This window comes from Nilaparvata lugens, chromosome 1, assembly GCF_014356525.2.
Source record: "Nilaparvata lugens isolate BPH chromosome 1, ASM1435652v1, whole genome shotgun sequence".
In the NCBI taxonomy this organism is placed as follows: Eukaryota; Metazoa; Arthropoda; class Insecta; order Hemiptera; family Delphacidae; genus Nilaparvata; species Nilaparvata lugens.
The window spans coordinates 45,785,614-45,806,756 of record NC_052504.1 but is presented as its reverse complement, the minus strand read 5'-3'; the positions used below and the strand labels follow the sequence as shown (position 1 = coordinate 45,806,756).

Sequence of the window (21,143 nt, the reverse complement as noted above, 5' to 3'; positions counted from 1 at the left end):
AGAAAACTGGGTGATAGGCCTAGGCTAGGAAAAAAATCAAAGGTAATGGTATACAGTAACAATCTATTAATTGGCCATTGAGCAACTTATCCTTGATCGAATCCATAATCAGACACTACTCATCACATTTACCTTACTGTATTCACCTGGAATCATTTCACTTTTCAGAGGTTTGGATTGTACATGAGTAATCTGGGGGAAAATGAGTTGTCTGTTAATCTCCGCTGTTAGATCAAGCCTCAGCATTCCAGAAAGTTTGGTGAATCGTGAATGCTCTTCCTATTATCATAAATTGTAGGAAGGCAAGCTTCCCAGCCCAGGGCACATCAATCAAGGTTTTGGAAGAAGGCAAATATGAAGAAGAGCAACCGCGCTTAGAAAGGAGGAGACTGTGCATGGAGAGTACACAAATAGAGTAAAAATATATGCAAGCCCACAAAGAGCATAGAAAAAGGATAAGAGAAAAGATAACTGATTATAGTCTATAGAAAGATGGTAATATGAACACCTATAATAAGATGAGCAGGTGTTGCCCGTACTCCGCAAGGATCTGTTAAAAGCACAAATAGTTTGAATTGAGTTTTATAGTTCCATGCTGATATTAAAAGTTTTAATAACTTTAACAATATACAATAGAAAACTCATTTTATTCGGTTATTTATCTTACAAATCCATTCAATTTATGTATCATGAATTGCATACTAGTTTTGTTTCAATTATTGAAATTATTATTAATTGATTAATAACAATTAAAATAGACCTTAACGATCCTTGGTAAATTGAGAATGTTTATTCAAAATTTTAAGTTGAATAAAACTTTAATTAGCTGATTGCATTAGTGAGAAAATGGAATGAAATTTTTTTAGAGCTTTAGAATGTTATAGGCTAACCAATAAAATATACGTCTAAGAGGAAACCTTCATGGAAAACAAATTGTAGAGGAAGGCTTTCCAAATATTTTCATGCAAAAAACGGTGGAATATCTTGAACGATTATCAAAATACAACCGATATAACAGAACCCTGAAAATTTTGGCGGTCATCTTGTTTTCGAGGTGTTTGCCAGTGATTTCGACTGATCATCATTACGTTTCACATATTATACTAGTCCTAAGGAAGAAATTAAGACATCTTCCACGGTTGTTACCCGAAAATTACCACGGAATTACATTTGCGCCCGAACTAAAGAGACTCAAATAGGAAATGCGGTGTGAAAAGCATATTCCAATTTGTCATTGAAACATCAAATTCCTGGAATAAGGGCCGAGCCACATGATACGTTTTTCAGACGAGTCGGCAGGCAGGAAGCTCTCCGATTGGCTGATTGAATTGGCGTTCGTAAATCAGCCAATGATCAGCCAATCGGAGAGCTTCCTGCCCTTTCAACTCGTCTGAAAATCGCTTCATGTTGCTTATTGGCTCGCTTCGGATGAGATCAAAATAGACCGACTTGAAAATGCTTCACTCGCATTTTTATATCCACAAGTTACTACATATTTGCATAATTAAAACACTGGGTGCAGTTGATTCTGTGTGTAAAGTACGCAGTATTGGTCGAACAATATTACCGATTCACGTTTTTGGATATAGAAACGTATGATTGAGTTGGGTCTTAAAAATACTTATATTATTTATTTGTATATACTGCGATTGAACTAAGTTATGTATTTATGAATATACTACTTCAGAATAGTGGATACTTTGTTAATCTATACTATTATAATAAAGGAAAGAAGTGGCTCATATCGCTCATATACGTACGGGATAGGAAATTCACGATTGACGCACCATCACGTCTGAACGACAACTACTGGACTGATCAACTTGAAATTTTGCATATAGATTCCGTGCATATAGATTTACTGTGGATGGTTATAGGCCTATTTTCAATTCTTCAAGATCTCAGTGGGTCCAGTTTACAGTTTGTCAAGCTTACAATTCGTCAGTTTTTCAGTTTGTCAATTTTTCAGTTCGTCAATTTTTCAGTTTGTCAAGTTTCCAGTTTGTGGTACTTTGCTTGAGTGTTCATCTATCTATAATATTATAAAGGAAGGTATTGGCTCATACATGTACGGGATTGGAAATTCACGATTGACACATGATCATGCCATTTCCTCATTAAAAAAAAAATATTTAAATTCATATGATGGTCTAAGATGTTGAAGCGACAGAGTAATTTTTGGAGAGTAATTTTTCATCTCAAATGAACCCCAATGAAACCTATTGTCAAATTATTGTTGTAAAAGAAATATTTAGCTGCTTTCATAATTATTTTCTCCAACTTCTAATTAAAAGTTGCGAGTTTCAAAGATTATTATTGCGGGTTACAATATAGGCTACAACAGCTCATGAGCGAGTTCTCCAACCCCAGGGAGTCACTATTTATGTTAATTTCAAGAAAATGATCTTCGAGTGTGATTTGCGAAACCGTAACCATAGGTCTAGGGGATTTGCTTAAGAGGGACCTTGAAGCTCAGTGACACCTGAAATCAATCAATAATTTTATTTAATTCAACACAATATACATAAAAGAAATCAAAATACAAAAAATCACGATAAAAAATAAAGTTCTAATTAAGCACAAAAACAGGCTTCATGGTGGAGTGTTCTAAAATCAGGCGCGGATCCAGGAATCTGACCTGGGGGGGGGGCTATAATTATATTCTAATATTAATATTCGATTTGTTCATTCAAATGACAATGTCATGATACTTATTTCTACAACATTGTTTTTCAAACACCACTTGCTAAGTGGTGGGGGGGTAGGGGTGTGATGGATCGCCCATCCCTGGATCCGCGCCTGACCCTGACTCAATATCGCAAATGGACAAAAGAAAAATACATCCTTGATAACTGGGCTACTTTTAATCACATTATTCTTGTTTCTTTTAATTCATTGTATATATTGTACTCTATTGTATTGAAATTCATTCTCTTTGGTATATATATATATATATATATAGAATTTGAACACACTAAACTCTGCTATGAAATATATTTTATATCATTTCAACAACTATAAAAACTGTCATTTGAAGGCCATCAAATTTTGAAAAGAGGGATTCTTGTATATCATTATGCAGTAATATTATTAGTTGAATTCTACTCTCTTGGAGAATTGAAATTTTAATGTCTACTCGGAATAAATGGCGATCTCAATACTAAATACATAATTTATATAATTGATTGTATCATCTTTCTATTATAGCTTCAAATGTTATCAGAATATGATTTTGTTGCTTCATATAATAGAATATGCGCTAAAGATGATTAGCTGGTTAATTATTTCTTCAAGCTCTTGCTGTACCGGTAATATTTCACTTGGATTGACGATTTGTTCCTTCATTAATTCATTCATTGACCTTCTACCCCATGTAGAACCCTTCAATTGAAACGTGTGCTTGAGTAACGCAGCACACAATAATGTGTTCAGATCATCGGCTACAACACTATTTGGGAAAAAAATCATGATAACGATTCAATAAAATCAAATTGATTGATTATTGCTATCTGGTGATGATGGAGCTCATTTGAAGTGATAAATGATTATGGTTGGCCTGTGATCTGTCCTTTGGCATTCTTATCTTGTATGCCCTCACGTTACAGTTCTATTTAAAGTCAGGAATCACCCAAAAATAGATTATCCAGTACATAATTACCGAATTATCGTCGACGATATTGTATCCGAACAGTCAGCTGAATAATAACTGTTATCTCGGATTAAATAGAACTTTAATCCCCAATTTGTATATTTTTCCTTTATTTCGAGACCTAATAAAATAGAATAGGCTGTGCCGTATAGCCTTTTCCCAAAATCATAACCGTACCGGTATTCTATTTCGAATAGCTTATCGTCGTCGATCACGTAAGTGAAAAAATGTTTAATGTTTGAACTAAAACTTTGTATTCCTCAAAATAATTTGAATATAAGAATTACTTGAATAATATGACCGTACTTAGAGGAGTTGAAAAAGTAGCCTATCCCACCAAAGAAGGTACGATTAAGACACAGACAGCGGCCAGGCTTCCGAGTTCCACATCCTTGGAAACTGAATACATGAAAATTATATTAGTACCAGAAAGATACGCTTTATCATACAGAGTGGGTGAAAAGTCCGAGAACGGTTTAATATCTCATACACAAAGGTGGGTGTGATTGAGGATCCTATTCAAATTGAAAAAACTACGTTTCTATGACTTTAGAAATCTGGTCCACCATCTTGGATCCGCCATATTGAATGCAACTTTCTTTTTTTCAAATAGGGAGGTGGTCATGCGATACATTATTTCAATACGGAATTTCAATAAAAAAAGAATGGCGGAAACCGCATAACGATATCTTTAACCGTTTCGAAGATATTCACATTATTAATCAATACTATTCAAAGCAGAAAGGAGAGAAAAAGTCTGAGAACGGCTTAGTATCTCATAAAAAATTGATTCCAAGGTGGGTGTGATTGGGAATCCTTCTCAAATTGAAAATACTACTTTTCTATGACTTTAGAAATCTAGTCCACCATCTTGGATCCACCATTTTGAATGTAACTTTATTTTTTCAAATAGGAAGGTGGTCATGCTATACATAATTTCGATACGGAATTCTAAGAAAAAATGAATGGTGAAAACCGCACATCGATAACTCAAACCGTTTAGAAGATATTCATATTAAATCAATAAATAACAATTATGTAATTCATTTTCTGATTTGCATGGTATTGATTAATAATGTGAATATCTTCACCCACCCTGTATATTATTCAATTGAAGATACAGATAATTTCTGCCTGATAGTATATTGTTTTACTTCAATTTATCTTTAATTGAGGAATCTAAATGGAACGCTTGTGATTAGTCCTTGGTAAGAACGTGGACCGCAGAACTCGGAATAGGTCTACCTGACCGATCTCTATTTCAACACACCGTAAAGTAGCCTAAAAATTCCAATCCCAGTAAGGACATGTTAATGAACCTTCTTTACAGCATCATTTAACAACTAGAGATAACAATGAATTACCCAAATATCTTCACTCTAGTTAAATAGATTTTTTTTAGGGTTTTTACATTACATCATTGATTTTTGATCTCATGAAACATTACATTATTTTCCAAAGGCACGTAAGTAAGCAAAACATGAGCTTGTGACAGTCTACCTCACTGAGCATTAACTCTCTACTTCTCATATTTTTATTATCAGCAACTTAATTATTATGATTCTGAAAAAATATCTTACCAAACTAAAGAGTTGTGGTAAAATAAGTGGAACGTTTTTTTCGAATTAAGAGTGAAAAGAATGAAGGGGCTGTGTAGGCTACCATGCTAACCAACATGAACACTGCCTATAGTTGCTTCGTATGAATATAAAGAAAATAAAAATCTCAGTACCCTTTTTTAAAATATTTTATCACATGTTTCGGACATTTTGGGTACTGAGATTTTTATTTTCTTTATATTTATATTACAAGTAGCCCTATACAGAAAAGATTGCTTCGTATGCTCTTGGAGCTTGTGGTAAACTTGGAAAAAGTAGCATACTATAGTAATAAAAGTATCCCATTCTTAAACTGGGTTAATAATCTTTGATTTTCTTCATTTTCCCATGATTCCATTCTTACACCAGCCGTGTAAGAGCTGGCGCCTGTCTTTCTTTCATATATATATTTTTTGAAAAAATCCCCCATTGAACTTTTTATAAATTTTCTGGTCATCTTTCACTTCATCCACTATCTCTTAGATAATAGATATTTTATCACCTTTATTAGAAAAGACCTGTACTGTATCAGTGGCTTATCTAAATATCCATTTGTGGTTCATTAAATGGATATAAATAGTGTTTGTTGGACATTAATGACTGAATGTCAAAATTTATATCAGAAAAGGTCAAGCTGAAACCAGAGGCCTTGCTCCTCCTTACTGCTCCCCCCCCCCACTACCAGAAACTCTATGTTTCCTTTTATCGGAAGTGACCGATGCTGTAATGCACAAACTGATGCACGATTTTTAATATTAATTTAAATAATAATTCATATTTCTATTAATATTGAACATTGTACCATTGCTAGGCAATTAAAACTTCAGCTCATGTTCAATAGAAAATGTTGTGTGTGTTGAAATCATCAGGGTTTTTTCATTACATCATCAATTTTCAATCTCACTAATACGGTACATTTGAAAACATACTATGTCACAATAGTTCAATAGCTAGCGATTCTATTTGATAAGGTGAGACTCGCTATCATAACAGTTGAGGATCCAAACAACTTGGAGTTTGAAGCTTGCAAATCTAATCGCTGACGTGAAAATGAGTGTACTAAGTAGAAGATGATTGGGTATGGATGTTTTCAACTTGCATGCATTAGCTGAAGAATAACGCTCAACATAAATAATTATATTGTTTTTGCAAAACACTTGAATATTGTAGATTACATGCGTCAACACGGTTAGCGTCATTAATATTGTAACAAAAACCTTAATAATTTGAGTCACGCCACATTCAATACTTTTAATTGTTTGTTTGTTATTATCATAAAATCAACTTCAGGATAATTATTTCAAATAAATTCTGAAGAATTGACTAACTGAAAACTATTCATGAAATACATAGTTTTGTAGCATGTGACTTTTCGCTTTCAAAAGCTCAAGGGCCTCGTTTACGTGTTACTTTGTCTTGTTATCTCTCAATTGTGAAAAATTCTGTACATTTCTCACATTTGCCAGGTACTTCCCATTGTTAATTTGTTTTCCGTTATTTTCAATCCCCATCGTCAACATCAAAGTCCACAATAACATCACAGAATGTCACATCGAAAAGTAAAATCAATTCTTTTAATGCAGTTTATGCTTACGTTGCTCATGGACATTTTCCCACCAGATTCTCTCATATTCCTTCATCAATCTTATTGATTGATATATTATTATTATATATTCAATATATAATTTATCTATTATTTTTCATCACATTACATCATGATATCGGGAATACTCCCATTTAACTTGATATTATAATATTGATCGATGGTGAAAGAACCTAACGTTTTTGGTAGGTCCATATCCCATTGGAAAGCTACATACAGCGTTTATTTTCCTGCTCGGACTGAATTGAGCTAAAGTACTGCAATGTTATGAAAACTTTGATAAACTTGCTACATTTTTTTTAGTTTTCTAATCCGTAAACAATTCTGAAGAAACAAGGAAATCAATGAGCCTGATTATCTTCGCGGAAATAAGTGTGTGGTTTATCTTCTTCAATAAAAATTCACACCGTACCTGGTCAAGGAAATCATCACATCCGCAGCTTTATTATTATTGATATGGGCTTATGGGGTTCTACGCTCTATTCAAACAATCGATGATATGATTTGTCCATGAATGATTGTAATCAGTCTATCTTTTGAATCCTCTCAGAATCAATATTCGAATAATAATTAAGAAAAGTGATTCGTATGGCTTATTTCTGTGAGGAGTCAATTTTTATATGATCATTTCGGCCGTCAATTGGCCTTACGACTGTTTCATCTCAACCTGGCCATACGAAAACTCGGGAGTGACCTAACTGAAAACTGAATAATATTATAGATAAACTATGTAAAATCAAATCTATATTCATCAGAATAGTAAAGTGATAACTTTCGATTATCTTCTCTGCACTCCTCAACTATCTAGATTAGTATCTATCGATAGATCTGATAGATCAAATGAGTGATTAAGTCATTGGACTTTTGTTTACCTTATCGACACACACTGGCAATTTTTCATCATGTATTTCTTCCCTCATCTAGTTGAACTTGAAAACAAACAAGTTGAACTCATTACAGACGAGCCTCCAGATTTCTTAGAACATTATTAAATATGATATCGCCTGATCTCAAAGTATGACGTTGATAATAATAATTGCTAGAACAAAGTGGCGTGATAGTAGCCTAATCACTGTCTGAATTCTTGCAATAACTACGTTGTAAGTTGACCAGAGCGGTAACAATGTGAGTTTACAACAGGAAAACGTTCTGAGTAAGCCTATAAATGCCTACAAAAGAATTATAAGAACATGTTAATAATCCTGATTTCGCTCTAGATCCCTAACTGAATGACAATTATTATCAAACCATTTTGTATAAAAAGTATTGTTCATTGAGTTCATTATAATCTCCAAAAATAGAGGAACCATTCTATCCTATAAAATCAGATTGTTTTCTCCTACATCGAGGAGACTATCCCAAGTATTTTGCTTAATTTAGAATATCCCATCTTCATTCTTCCATCAGCATATTAATTTTTTGCTATTAAAAAGAATGATGGCGGACCTGCCGAAAGATCTCGTTGTCACTGTGAGTGATTAATTCATTTATTGTAAAAAATCCGACTGCTAGTCGTTCTTTTTAATAGCAAAAAGTGATCTAATAAAATGCAGTTCGTGATGGAAAACAACATTGAAGAATATTAATTTTCTTTTTGAGGAGAGGCATTTTACTTCATGAGTTTTTTGCATACCTTTCTGTGTTCAATCCTTTCTAAAAAAAATAAATTCTGTAGTTTCTAGATAACAATTGGTGGATCAATTTCCCATTCAAAATAAATTGTCGAAGCTCAAGCATCTTCAAATAGAGAGGTTGAGAGAAGACATTAATTTCTTTAGAAATTTAACTCAGAGCGAAGTGAGGTCTAAGATTCAAGACGACGGTTATGGATTTCTCTTCATGTTAATATGTTTAGAATCCTACGATTTATTGCTTCTTTTATCTTTTGAGAGGAGGGGGTTTACTCACGAGGAAAAGCCTAACATAGCAGCCTTAATGGCAAAATGGCCGAGTATTTTTCGGTTGAACCATCTACGAGTATAACTGAGCCTGTGCCATTGAGTTTGTGATACTGTATTTATTCCTAATTTTTCACAAGTATTTGTTGGAGCTATTGAACAAATTTTCTAGCAATGACCAGTGAGACTAACAATTTAACAATTTTTGCTTCTCTGAAGAGTGGAGGTTACTGAACTCCTGATTGGAAATTAGATAATGAGGATGCACCTTCAATCGCAATTGATTTTTTTGCAAAATTTATTTGTTATACTAGTAGTTTACATTATTGAGGAATAGTGACAATTACACAAGTCGCTGTATAACTTATGGGTTTCGACTTATAAATCCACATTGACGTTCCAATGATTATTTTTCATTAATGAATGAATGATATGAATGGGTATATCTATGAATGAGAGCGATATTACACGATAACCAGTTTAAAGTCCGGTGGAAGGCGAGCCCCCTATGATGTAGGCAAACGTCACTCATCACCTTGAACACATTTAACGGATCTTTTAATGACTACGTAGAAAAAACTTGAGCAAAAAATGCATTGTTAACATGTATTTTTCAAGCAATATTATACGTGCGTTCATGCGGAATTGCGTATAACTTTACTAGAACAATGAGCAAATACATATTAGCTTAGATTCACTTCAAGCTGTCAGCATAGGTTGAATGGAAGAGAAACGTTTCTGTTATTTTGAAGGATTGCTGACAGTTCGACGCCAATCTGGGAAGATCTTGCTCTTCCTCGGATTTTCTGCTTGAAGCAACTGTAATCAAGAATAAAATGACGCTGACCTGTTGCATTTTGAACTGGATCTTGCGTCATTTTCTTTGTTAGCCAGCTACTTGCTCAAATTCCATCGTAGTGAGTTGCTGAGTCTGAAAGTTAATTTCACTGACACACCTCCAGCAGGAGAAGATTTTAAGAATCCATAAAAAATATTAGAACAGGAATCCTTTCGTCTGAGTTTCATCAACTATAATTTTAGAAAATGCTCTTCTATGGACGAAATATAGACACGAATAATATTGTTGGAAATATACCTACTACAATGTACAATATATTGAATCCACAGTATAATTGAGTAATATTGATCTGAATAATATTACTACACATACATTTAGTACCGTACGATAAACAATCTCAGTTGAGTTTAAACCTGGTACTCTCTTACTGACTAGTCACCTCACACAACCGCTAACTGATAACTCTGATTGATCCAACTCTGATAACTTTCTGCCACCTATCGGGAACTTATCCTCGGAGTTGGTGAGGACATAATCGAAAGGGCCAGAATTTTCAATAATCTCAATCAAGGAAATGACTGCTCTGAAAACTCCAATTATTGGTGAAACATTAACTCTTTAAAGAAAAAGCATTCCTGCTTTAATTATTTTGATTGATGGCGATTTATTTAATTATTCATATGGCTTTTATCGGCAGAGAGATCCTTTTGGATGTTCTGCCTTATTGCCGTATTACCCAATATCATTTCCCATTAACACTCATAAGTTTATAGGTTATATATTGGGTTCTTCATGTATTCTCACTAAAAATTTGCACTTTCACTTCCTGAGTTTCTATTTTATAGAGTTTAAAATTAAGAAAACTTATTTCTGAACACAAATTGATGGCAATTTAAACATCGAATAGGAGATTTATTCTCTCACTTCCTTTGATTAGCTCAAACAATAAGGCTTTAATGTCAAAAATTTTATCCCGTATAACATTCCCTCTGAAATTGTTCCTCTACTGATTTGTTGTTGCAAAACTGGAGATAAGATTTTCCACTCAACACTCTGATGAAAAATTAAAAAAAAATATTGTGCAATAATTATTATTCATATTAATAAAGAACTTAATAATCTACACGCCCATTATACTTTTCTATACATTGTGAGAATTTTATAAGGTACAAATAATCTGAAAATTCCCAAGGACCTCCTAACCATCCCAAACAAAGCTTCCAAGTCAATCATTGTGGCCCAAACATTCCCCTCTATACTTTTTTTGAGCATTGATTGCCTGCACTATCATAATGCCAAGTGGGTAGTTTTTAATCCCTATATTTTTTTGAAAAATCAGTTATGTATAGCAATGAGTCCATAGACTACTCAATGAGAATATATAGTAATGTAGGCCTACCGGTATCCAATGCAATGATTCAGTGATTCGGTATTCAATGCAAGTCAGTGATTCAAAAATGAAACACTTTTGATTTATGGAAAAGGAGAGCTATTGGAATGGTAAGCCTTCCTTTAGGTAGGACAGATCAATATTAAATTTCAAATAATATTTTCATAAAAAAACCAATCAAGTGCTCCCTTGGCTCCTAGGGACATATTAAAATCAGATTATAATCTAATTGAACAAAACTCACTCTATCGGAAAAAACTTATCTTTCTCTCATATTCCTTCCTCAATCATGATTGGGAAACTAATAATAACTACGCAAGTTGAAATAGCGTTATGTGGCACAAATTGATCTCAATGTGTCAAAAGAGTTTCATATCCTAAGAAATTCCTCCCATACACGTGAGTTCATATTTACATTACAGTTAATGACGTAAAATTAATCAATATGTTTTCTCCGTTATATTATAGACATCCTATCTGAAATTCTGTTTCATAAGTACGGTATTTATCAGATTGGTTCAATAATATTATTGCTCCTATAAAGGAGGGATCAGAAAGGTCAGTAGATTGGGTTATGCCACTTTTGAAACAAGAAGAAACCCATTTAGAATACAAATCAAACTACTTGGATTTCGATGATTCCACATTTTCATTTTTATCAAGTGTTCTAAATATGGGATAATTGAAGAATTCAACCGTTTGTAATATCAGCACGAGTTTCTCTCGTGAGAAATAATTAATTATATTTCAGCTATCATAAATCATGTTGATTGAAAAAACCTCGTCTCTTCGGGCCATTCATTTTAGCATCAATTAATCAATTCGATACTGCCTATTGCCAATATTATCAAACAATAGAAGTAAGATTAATATTTTTTTAAGAAATGTCCGTTCAAACTATTAATAAACTAGTCTGTTAACAAGTAGGCTACCCATGATTAGAAATTTGAGTTCCATTGAGAATAGTCAATTCAAGCATGTTGATGTTCAAATTGTAGCCTATACTCTTTATAAATTATGTTCCAAGCAAGATGATGTTTTTCAAAGCCTAGGCTAATTGAAAACTCTAGCATGATATTATCGGCCTCATAATCAATTAATTTATTGATACCATGCCTGAGAGAACTTTAGGATCCTCTCCCAATCTGATGCATCTTATTCCATCACATACTCAACTAATTCATTTCTATAATCTATAATACGAGTATTATAAAGGGAAGAATCGGCTTATACATGTAAGGATAGGAAATACACAAATGACGCATCCTCACATTTGAACTAATGAACTATTTAGCTTGAAATTTTGCAATAGTACCTAAGTTATAGGCCTACTTTCAGTTCTTCAAGATTCCAATATGTTAAGTTTTCAGTTTCAAGCTTACAATCCGTCAGGTTTTCAGTTTTTCAAGTTTCCAGTTCATGATACTTTGCTTTAGGTTTTATATATAATATACAGTATAATATTATGAAGGAAGGTAATTGGCTTACATATGTACGGGATTGGCGCAATATCACTTATGTACTGATTAACTTGCAATTTTACATAAAGATTCTGAATTTACCAAGGAAGGATGTAGGCTCATTCTCATTGCTATTAACCAATTAATAATAATCGAAACGAATTTATTCAAATTGTGATTCGAAGTTTACGCAGCAAAAACCCAACAGAACAGAGCTTTCTCCAAGTGACTCCTAGCGTGATTCGTAGCACACGCGGCTCATGAATCGTAGGTTGCTAGTTCGAAACCGATCAAACTCTTTTTTCTGAGAATTTTCAACTCTCTTGAAGATTAAGCCTATTTACTTAATTCTGACAAAATATAAATAATTATTCTATGTTTTATGTTTCCTGGACATAAGGAGATTACATTTTACTACACAACATTCTCCCCCGTGCAAAGCAAGCCTTCGCCATATTAATAGATTGATTATTATTGTAGCTAGGCCTACTGTCTGTACTTTTAATTAGAAAACTATCTCATTTGCTATTATTGCTTTATTTGTAAAATCTATTTTACAACGGGCATTCTCGTGAATTTTTAAGAGGAGTTTCTCACATTTTATAGCCTGTGAATAGCTTTACAAAGGATGATGTGAAAAAGAAATAACATAAAAATTAAGATCAATATTTATTATCAACAAAATAAATAACAATAACGTGGGCATAGTTACAAATAATTATTTCTCACTATATATAATGAATTTCTATTCATTATGATAAACTTATTCAATCTTATAGCAAATAAGGTACGACAAAAAAATTATAATAAAGAAACAAAATGTATAACTCCTGGTACACTGGTGTTTCAATCTTGGAATAAGTTCATAATGTTTGAATTTACATTAACGATTTTGGATAAGTCTTATAATTATTAATCTAAATCTTAATTATGATCATGATAATAGCTATTCACAAGAGTTTAAGGTGGGTAGATTACCATAATAACGTTTCCCAAAGTTTTTTATCATAGATTAGGCAAAAGATAATATCTCATCTATGGTATTATTAGAAAAACATAGTCTAATTTAGGCCAGCTGAATCGAATAATTTTCATCACTATAATACAAATGTGAAGTATAGAAATTTTAGTCATCATCAATATTATATAGTAGCCTACTAACATTAATGATTGTTGTGAAAGATTGCACTGATAGTATCTACACAAATGTTTGGAAACACGTCGATATTTTTAGGCGGTAAATTAGCAACATATATGTTATTTTCATAGATAGATGAATGTCAGGGGTGCCCACAGGGGGGAAGGGGTTCAAAACATTTTTTCGGGGTTCAAAAAAAGTTACAAATATTTAAAATAGCGATTGACGACCGCTAAATACTAGACGGGCGGCTAGTACTAAATTTGGTATATTTACGGGGGGGGGGTGCGTCCTTTTGGCCTTGGAGGCACCCCTCTAATTGCTATTGAATGGATATAAAAATTATTCATACCAAAATTTTCAATGAACTATAACATAATTATTATAGGCCTATTTATGAATTAATATCATCAAATGAGTGAATTATCCAATTAATACTAGATTCAATTCTATTCATTGGTTTTTTGTAAAGTTTTGCAAATCTTAAATAGCATTAAGATTCATTTTAATGTCATTATTATTATTATACATATAAGTACTATTACAATAGGTAAATAATTTTTAAAGTTTATAATAGTCACACAGCTAGTTACATAAATAATATACAAAGAGAATAATATAGAAGACTATATCGTCAAGAAGATCTGAAGAATGAGATAGTTAGGGGTTTTGGCTCATCAAACTCACCTATCATTGATTTCTCACAATCTTGTGTGAAACAATTTATCAATATAATAGGGTTGAAACATTCCAGAGTGACATCTAAAATTCAATGTAATTCACATTATAATTTGAGTCTTGGAGAACTCCAGTAATAGAATAAGAACCCAGGAATCGTCTAATATAATGCTATTGATTAAATATATTTTTTGAAAATTTATTGATAGGTTTCTACGTGTTTAAACTTTGGGAAACCTTTCAAGGGTCTCATCGCAATATTCTTAACAGATTTTTATGTTTCCTAATGGCTTTTCAAATTCATGATATAATTGAAATTCAACCTGGGAAGGTTTATCTTTCTTCAACTACAGTAGCATAGTTGCTGTCTTAGATCCCAGAATTTCAAAGCAATTCTCTGATCCTTAGTTGTCTACTCAATTGATAACAGGATGAATTTATATAAAAGCGTAGCCTGTATTACACTCACTTCAGTTCAATTTCTTATCATTTATTCTTTTTTTTAATTCAATTTTTATAGGTTCTTCTACTTTAGTTATAGAATTTTCAAGTCTAAACAGCAAATAGTGTAAGTTTATGAATTATAGGGACTTATCTGTATTAAAACAGCAACTAAAATAAGCCATCTTTTATTTGAAATTACAATGACAAATTCACATTATTCGTCAAAATTTGATTGATAAGAATTTAAGATTTGAAATGAAATTGGATTATAAAATTTGCTAGTAAAAAAGAAAGAAATATAATTCTCTAATTTTATCAGCATTTGAATCATATGAAATTAACACATGTCTATCATTCCCAACAGATTTTTTACTTTCCTTTCCCTAGGTAAGGAAAGTATTGCTTTCCGAGAAAAATTAAGGTACCCCGATTTCTAAATTTCTATACGTTTCAAGGTCCCCTGAGTCCAAAAAAGTGGTTTTTGGGTATTGGTCTGTATGTGTGTGTGTGTGTGTGTGTACACGATATCTCATCTCCCAATCAACGGAATGACTTGAAATTTGTAACTTGAGGTCCTTACAATACAAGGATCCGACACGAACAATTTCGATCAAATGAAATTCAAGATGGCGGCTAAAATGGCGAAAATGTTGTCAAAACAGTGTTTTTCGCGATTATCTCGAGAACGGCTCCAACGATTTTGTTCAAATTTATACCTAGAATAGTTATTGATAAGCTCTATCAACTGCCACAAGTCCCATATCTTTAAAAATTTTCAGGAGCTCCGCCCCATCTATGCAAAGTTTGAATTTAGTTTCCCAATTATCAGGCATCAGATACAATTTAAACAAAAAATTTCGAGTGGAAGAGATTCAGCATGAGAATCTCTACAACTAATGTTTAGTAACATTTTCACTTAAAATTAAAAAAAAGCTCAAAGTTCGAGAAAATGTGATTATCCAATTGCAAACTGTTGGCAACTGTTGATTCTATCAAATGATTCACTATGAAGAGATAGCACACCTCGTGTGTCTTTAACGTTATTGCCCTGTCACCAGCTGGCTCAAATCTTTGAATAGCAGACTTGAGATGCGCGGGAACACTAGCGTCAGGGGATCATTTTCCATAACGGCAAGGAAAGTTGTGTGAGTGCACCACACCAGATTTTTTTGTAGTTTAGACATTTTGGATATTTGGAAATTTGTCAATAATTTCCTGTTTCTCTCAATAAGTCTTGTGAAAAATGAGTAAATTTGGTACTTGAATAATAATAATTAATTATCTTGCCTACCATTAAAGCTCAAAGTACATTTATTCAATTTTGTAATTTTGTCAGAGCTTGTTAGCCGTTAGATTGTACTGCCACGCATGAGGTGGGATTCGCACAATACTGCCAGCTGCTGTTGAATCAGCCGGCCCCGTCACTTCCCCTGTCGGTGTCTTATCTTCAGATCTGCCTTTTGATTGTCAAAAAAGGTCTCGTTCCCTCTCTTTGGCTCGACGCTTCAGTAGAACCACGCACACTATCAACAGTATCAACAGCACTATCACAAATGCGATCAGTGTGTACATGGCGTTCCTGTACGGTTGATCTGTGCGCAACAACACAGAGACATCACATTTATTATTTATTTTCAAAGAATATGAACTTGCAAGATATTACATTAAAATTGATTTACACCAATTTATTCATTCATTTATCACTAATCACTTGCGGAAAGAAACAACATGATGAAGCCCAACACCTTTATTATTCAGTTCAGAAAATTAACTTTCGGTATTAATATTATATTGATAGATACAAATGAATAATTAAATTAATTCAACACTTTTCAGAAATGAAGAATTGTATCATGCATTGATGATAGAATGGAATCACAATATTTCAAAAACTGTGAATGATCTAAACTGGAATGTAATAAAACTTTAATGGATAAATTATTTATAATAAGAACTAACTAGGCTATATTAAATTATTACGTTCAAGCACAAACAGGGAAGACAAAGTGGATCGTTTGAATTCATGTGGTACTTTCAGTGAGAATTTTTTAATATTTTGATAATGAGTTTTTTCTATTTAACATGTTTTTCAACGTGAGATTTAAAAATAAATTTGAAAAACCGTTTATGTAACGGACACCCATATTACATCATTCGTGGTTTTCCATAAAAAATATTATTAACTACGACATAAAGTTTTTGTGGAAATCTTCAAATCACTCTAAAAATTATATCTTTGCTATACTATGTTTATGTATATTGACTCCCAAACTCAATTAATTATTTTAAAATCTTATCTTCATCAGAACAATATTGCTTTCCAGGTTTATCTGAGTTCATTGAGTCAGCGATAAATTTATTGTTGACTGGGCCACATAAATCGTGATTATCTGAGTAATGTATTTGCTAATAGCCTAAAACCTTCGCTTGTTATATAGCTTCAGATAATCCTTGACCCTCAATTATTGATTCATTTGCTGAAAGGATTATATTTGGCAAGAACAATAACCCTACTGATATATATTTGATCCAAAAATAGTTTGATTCTGTTATTGAGTTTGCAGCTTTGTAAAAAAATATATTTGTCTGGCTATAGATCTGACATCAATAATTGATTCTCAACTTTTTCATGGCCACTACCGGCACCTGCACGCTGCACGTCACATTTTATAACAATAAATCACATTTTCGTCATAAAAGAGGTGTGTCCGATAGTGATCTGTTAATTTCCATTGATAATTATGTAACTTTGGCAAACCTTATAGGTACTTTATTCATAATTTGTTAAACAAGACCCAAGACGCATTTGATATCTTCAGGAAATCACATAATATCATTATGTTTGAATAAGAAAATTTAATGTATTTTTTCATTCAATAAGATATTTGTGAGGTGTGAGCGAGCATAAGACTCATCTTATTCAAACTCTCACTTTCAAGTTTAATGTAGGCTCTATATTCCAAGCTTCATGGTGAAAAAGTTATATGACAGAAAACAATAACTTATCAATTTCACTTATTTGACCTTTTTTCACTAAGAATCGATACATTCCGTTACAAATCAAAGTGGTACGATACCTACATTTTTTGTCTAATAACGAACTATAGGTATCCACTGCAAATATTTACCATTAGGAAGATGAAGATCAGTGATATTTGCCCTGAAATTCCTCAAAGCGAAGGCATTGGATATATTTGTGAATTTAGGCAGCAGATCGTTCCACAAGCGTATCTGGTACTTGGAGTTAGCATTGGTGGGAGGGGCCCACAGCACCGGCTGCTGGGGAGGCTGTGTGCTGTCAGTTTTCAGAATTATGTAATTTCCTTCCTCAGGAGTGTAACGCCGCCAAGTTACACCGTAACCATACGGACTGGGGCTTAGATTTCTAAAAATAGAACCAGAAAATATTAATTCAATTCCAAGCTGTCGTATTATCAGCACTAATATGGGTCTAGTTTTTATATAGAACAGATGGAATATGGAATTCACTGTCAAATAGATTGAGACAATATAATTGGAATTAAATTATCATCCTAATATAAGGTACGGTACCTTGGATTGAGATACTATGAAAGAAAAGAAAGAGAATACAAGAAATTCTCTCATTTTAATCACTTTGACAGTTCTAAATAAATTCAATCTTCCTTCCATTATTCGAGCAATAATGAACAGTAGTTTGGGATAGATTATCCGCCATATTGAATTCAACTTCATTTTTCTAAATAGGAAGGTGCAAGATGGTAATGAGATACATGATATCGATACAGAATTTCAAGGGAAAATGAATGGCGAAAATCACAAATCGATATCTCAAACCATTTCCAATAAGATATTCACATTCAAAGATACTAATAAATCATACAAAAATGAAATTAATGGATACATTCAGGAATCTGAAAAAATACTGTTAAAGTGTTAAAGATGGGAATAGATTTCACTTACTATAAGTTAAAAACAATATTTGATCGTTTGAATTTTTCAAGAGTTGCATGACAAACTACAAAAAACAATATAGAGTATGTAGTGAGATTTGAGATTTTCTGCAAACTGCCATCACTCCTTATATAAATAACATCAATATCTCTCCCATTCAAGCAATGCTGACAGTTTAAAGTGAATCTCACAATAGCTTAAGTAGAGATGAGCTAGAACTTTATATAATCATGATTAAATCTATTGACATTCGTATTATATTCATTTTAACTAGTTTCCACTGTCATAGAATCTATAGTGAAAGACTATGTGGTGACAAAGTCCGGTAATTTCTTGAATAATGATGGTTTTTAAAGTTTGTCAACTTTTGTTGTATCAACTTCCTACAGACTACTGTATCATATTGTTGAAAAATCTTCACACACAATAATTATGTTTGTTAACAAAACTTTCTCATGATGCTTTTATGAAAGACATGTATGAGATTCAATATTCTCTGATTGCCCTACTAATTTTCTCTTCTGATAATTGGAAGGCTATGAAGCAGGCCTAGATAGAAATTGAAATTATATTGAGACCTCACCTGAGACATTCAGTGTTTTAGCATACATATCCACGCCTTGTTGTTCAAATCGATAGGCATAAACAAAATTCACTTGATCAGAGACGGAATGAGAAAGCAGTTTCAGTTGTTTCTCATGGGGTGCTTTGAATTGAGCGTCAGAGTACATCTGTAACAAATTCATATTTAATTATCATCAAACGAAAATCCAAATTGAATGCTGCATATCACCCCGAATACTTCTGAACCCTATTGACAACAAGGTTAACAGCTAGATGGGAGTTCTATGAGAGCCACTACCCAAAAATATCATTTGCCAGCCCGGGAATCTATCCGGTAGAATCTATTTATTTATTATTTTACAATGGCGACTCTCAAGAAGTATTTTAAGCCTAGGTGATGATGAGATGAATGATACTACAATGAAGGTAGAGTTATGAATGGATAAAAATTATAGGTTATATCTCAATTGCCAGTCAAGTAAACTTGCCCATACACCAAACTGACAATCTCCTGATAGCAGCGCTCATTTTATACGAAGCCACAGCTTCGAAACTCATCGAATTTCCATCTAGCTGTTAGCCATGTTGTCAATATTTGCAGAAGCAAAAGTGATATGCAGCTCAATCTGGATTTTCGTTTAATAATTATTATTCATTAATAAGCATTTTAATAAATATAATTTCTCATTAATTCCTATCTGTAGATTCATATTTATTAATTCATCACAAGATCAAGACAGTACTATATTGAGATGAGTAATGGAAGATTAATGACGAGGTATGTTTCTTCTATTTATATCATGTGAATATATTAACTTATACTCTATCATAGATCTTTTTTAAACTTGAATCTTTTAATTTTAAGCTGCCTAGTTTTTGCCTTTTTCTTCTTGTTCTCTGCGTCATTAATGCCCAATCTATTCTACAACTTGAATGACACAGCAGTATAACGATGCTGCCGCGCTGAGCAACGGCGAGCTGCTTAGGCGGGCGGTCACTCCATTTCCCGGCCGACTGAAGATTGCTCATGTGAATGCACAATCCCTCCTCTGTCACATCGACGAATTCAGGCATGTATTCGGAGGCCAGGATTGTGACGTTGTCTTGGTATCGGAGTCTTGGCTGAAACCTGACGTTTCAAATAGGCTTGTGCAACTTGATGGGTATGTACTCCTTCGTAATGATCGCTTACATAAAAACGGTGGAGGTGTTGCTGCGTTTGTTAAGCGCACCTTGCTGCCGAGTCATAAGTATTCATCCGATTCATCGATTCCAAATAGACCCGAATACATGTTCCTTGAAATTAAATCTCATAATGTTAAAATGCTGATTGGAGTATGTTATCGACCACCTCATATAGGATTCATGAGTGACTTTGGAGATACCCTGTTGCGTCTCATGCTGCCGTACAGCCATATAGCTGTAATGGGAGACTTTAACACTGACTTACTAGGACGTGACACCTATGACAAGACTCAACTCACGACTATGTTTTATACTGGTGGCATGACCCTGCTCCCCCTCCAGGCGACTCATCATACCGCTACGTCTGATACGCTCTTGGACCTGATTGCTGTTTGTGATGAGCGGTCGGCTGTTGGCCATGGGCAGATCCCTTTCCCTGCACTGTCTGCTCATGATATGGTTTACATGTATATGGCTTAAAAAGTCCCAAACAGAAGCCGAAAATCATTGAATACAGAGATTACAAAAACATCAACTACCATGAGTTATTCAATGAGGGGATGACATTGAACTGGCAAACCATTTACGCAACTAATGATGTTAATTACATGGTGAATGAGTTGCATAATGGTGTATCCTATTTATTCAATAAGTATATTCCACTTGTGCAGCGCAGAGTGACAAGGGATCCTGCTCCATGGATTTCAAGAGAAATACGTCGGATTATGGCCGAGCGCGATCGGTGTAGTAGAGTTGCACGACGCACAAAGAGCTCTGTGGATTTCAATAGCTACAAGCGAATGA

At 33.4% G+C, this 21,143-nt stretch overlaps 2 protein-coding genes across 2 annotated transcripts in view; one reads left to right on the top strand and one right to left on the bottom strand.

Annotated features, from left to right (window-relative positions):
- LOC120352801 (zinc finger protein 878-like) overlaps positions 1–21,143 on the top strand; it is a 126,752-nt gene that overhangs the window by 92,877 nt on the left and 12,732 nt on the right. The window lies entirely within an intron of this gene.
- LOC111046034 (carboxylesterase 1C-like) overlaps positions 12,931–21,143 on the bottom strand; it is a 40,533-nt gene continuing 32,320 nt past the window's right edge. Inside the window, 3 exon segments of the mRNA XM_039435086.1 lie at positions 12,931–16,249; positions 17,786–18,147; positions 19,131–19,321. Coding sequence (XP_039291020.1) covers positions 16,125–16,249; positions 17,786–18,147; positions 19,131–19,321 — 678 coding nt within the window. The 3' untranslated portion in view covers positions 12,931–16,124.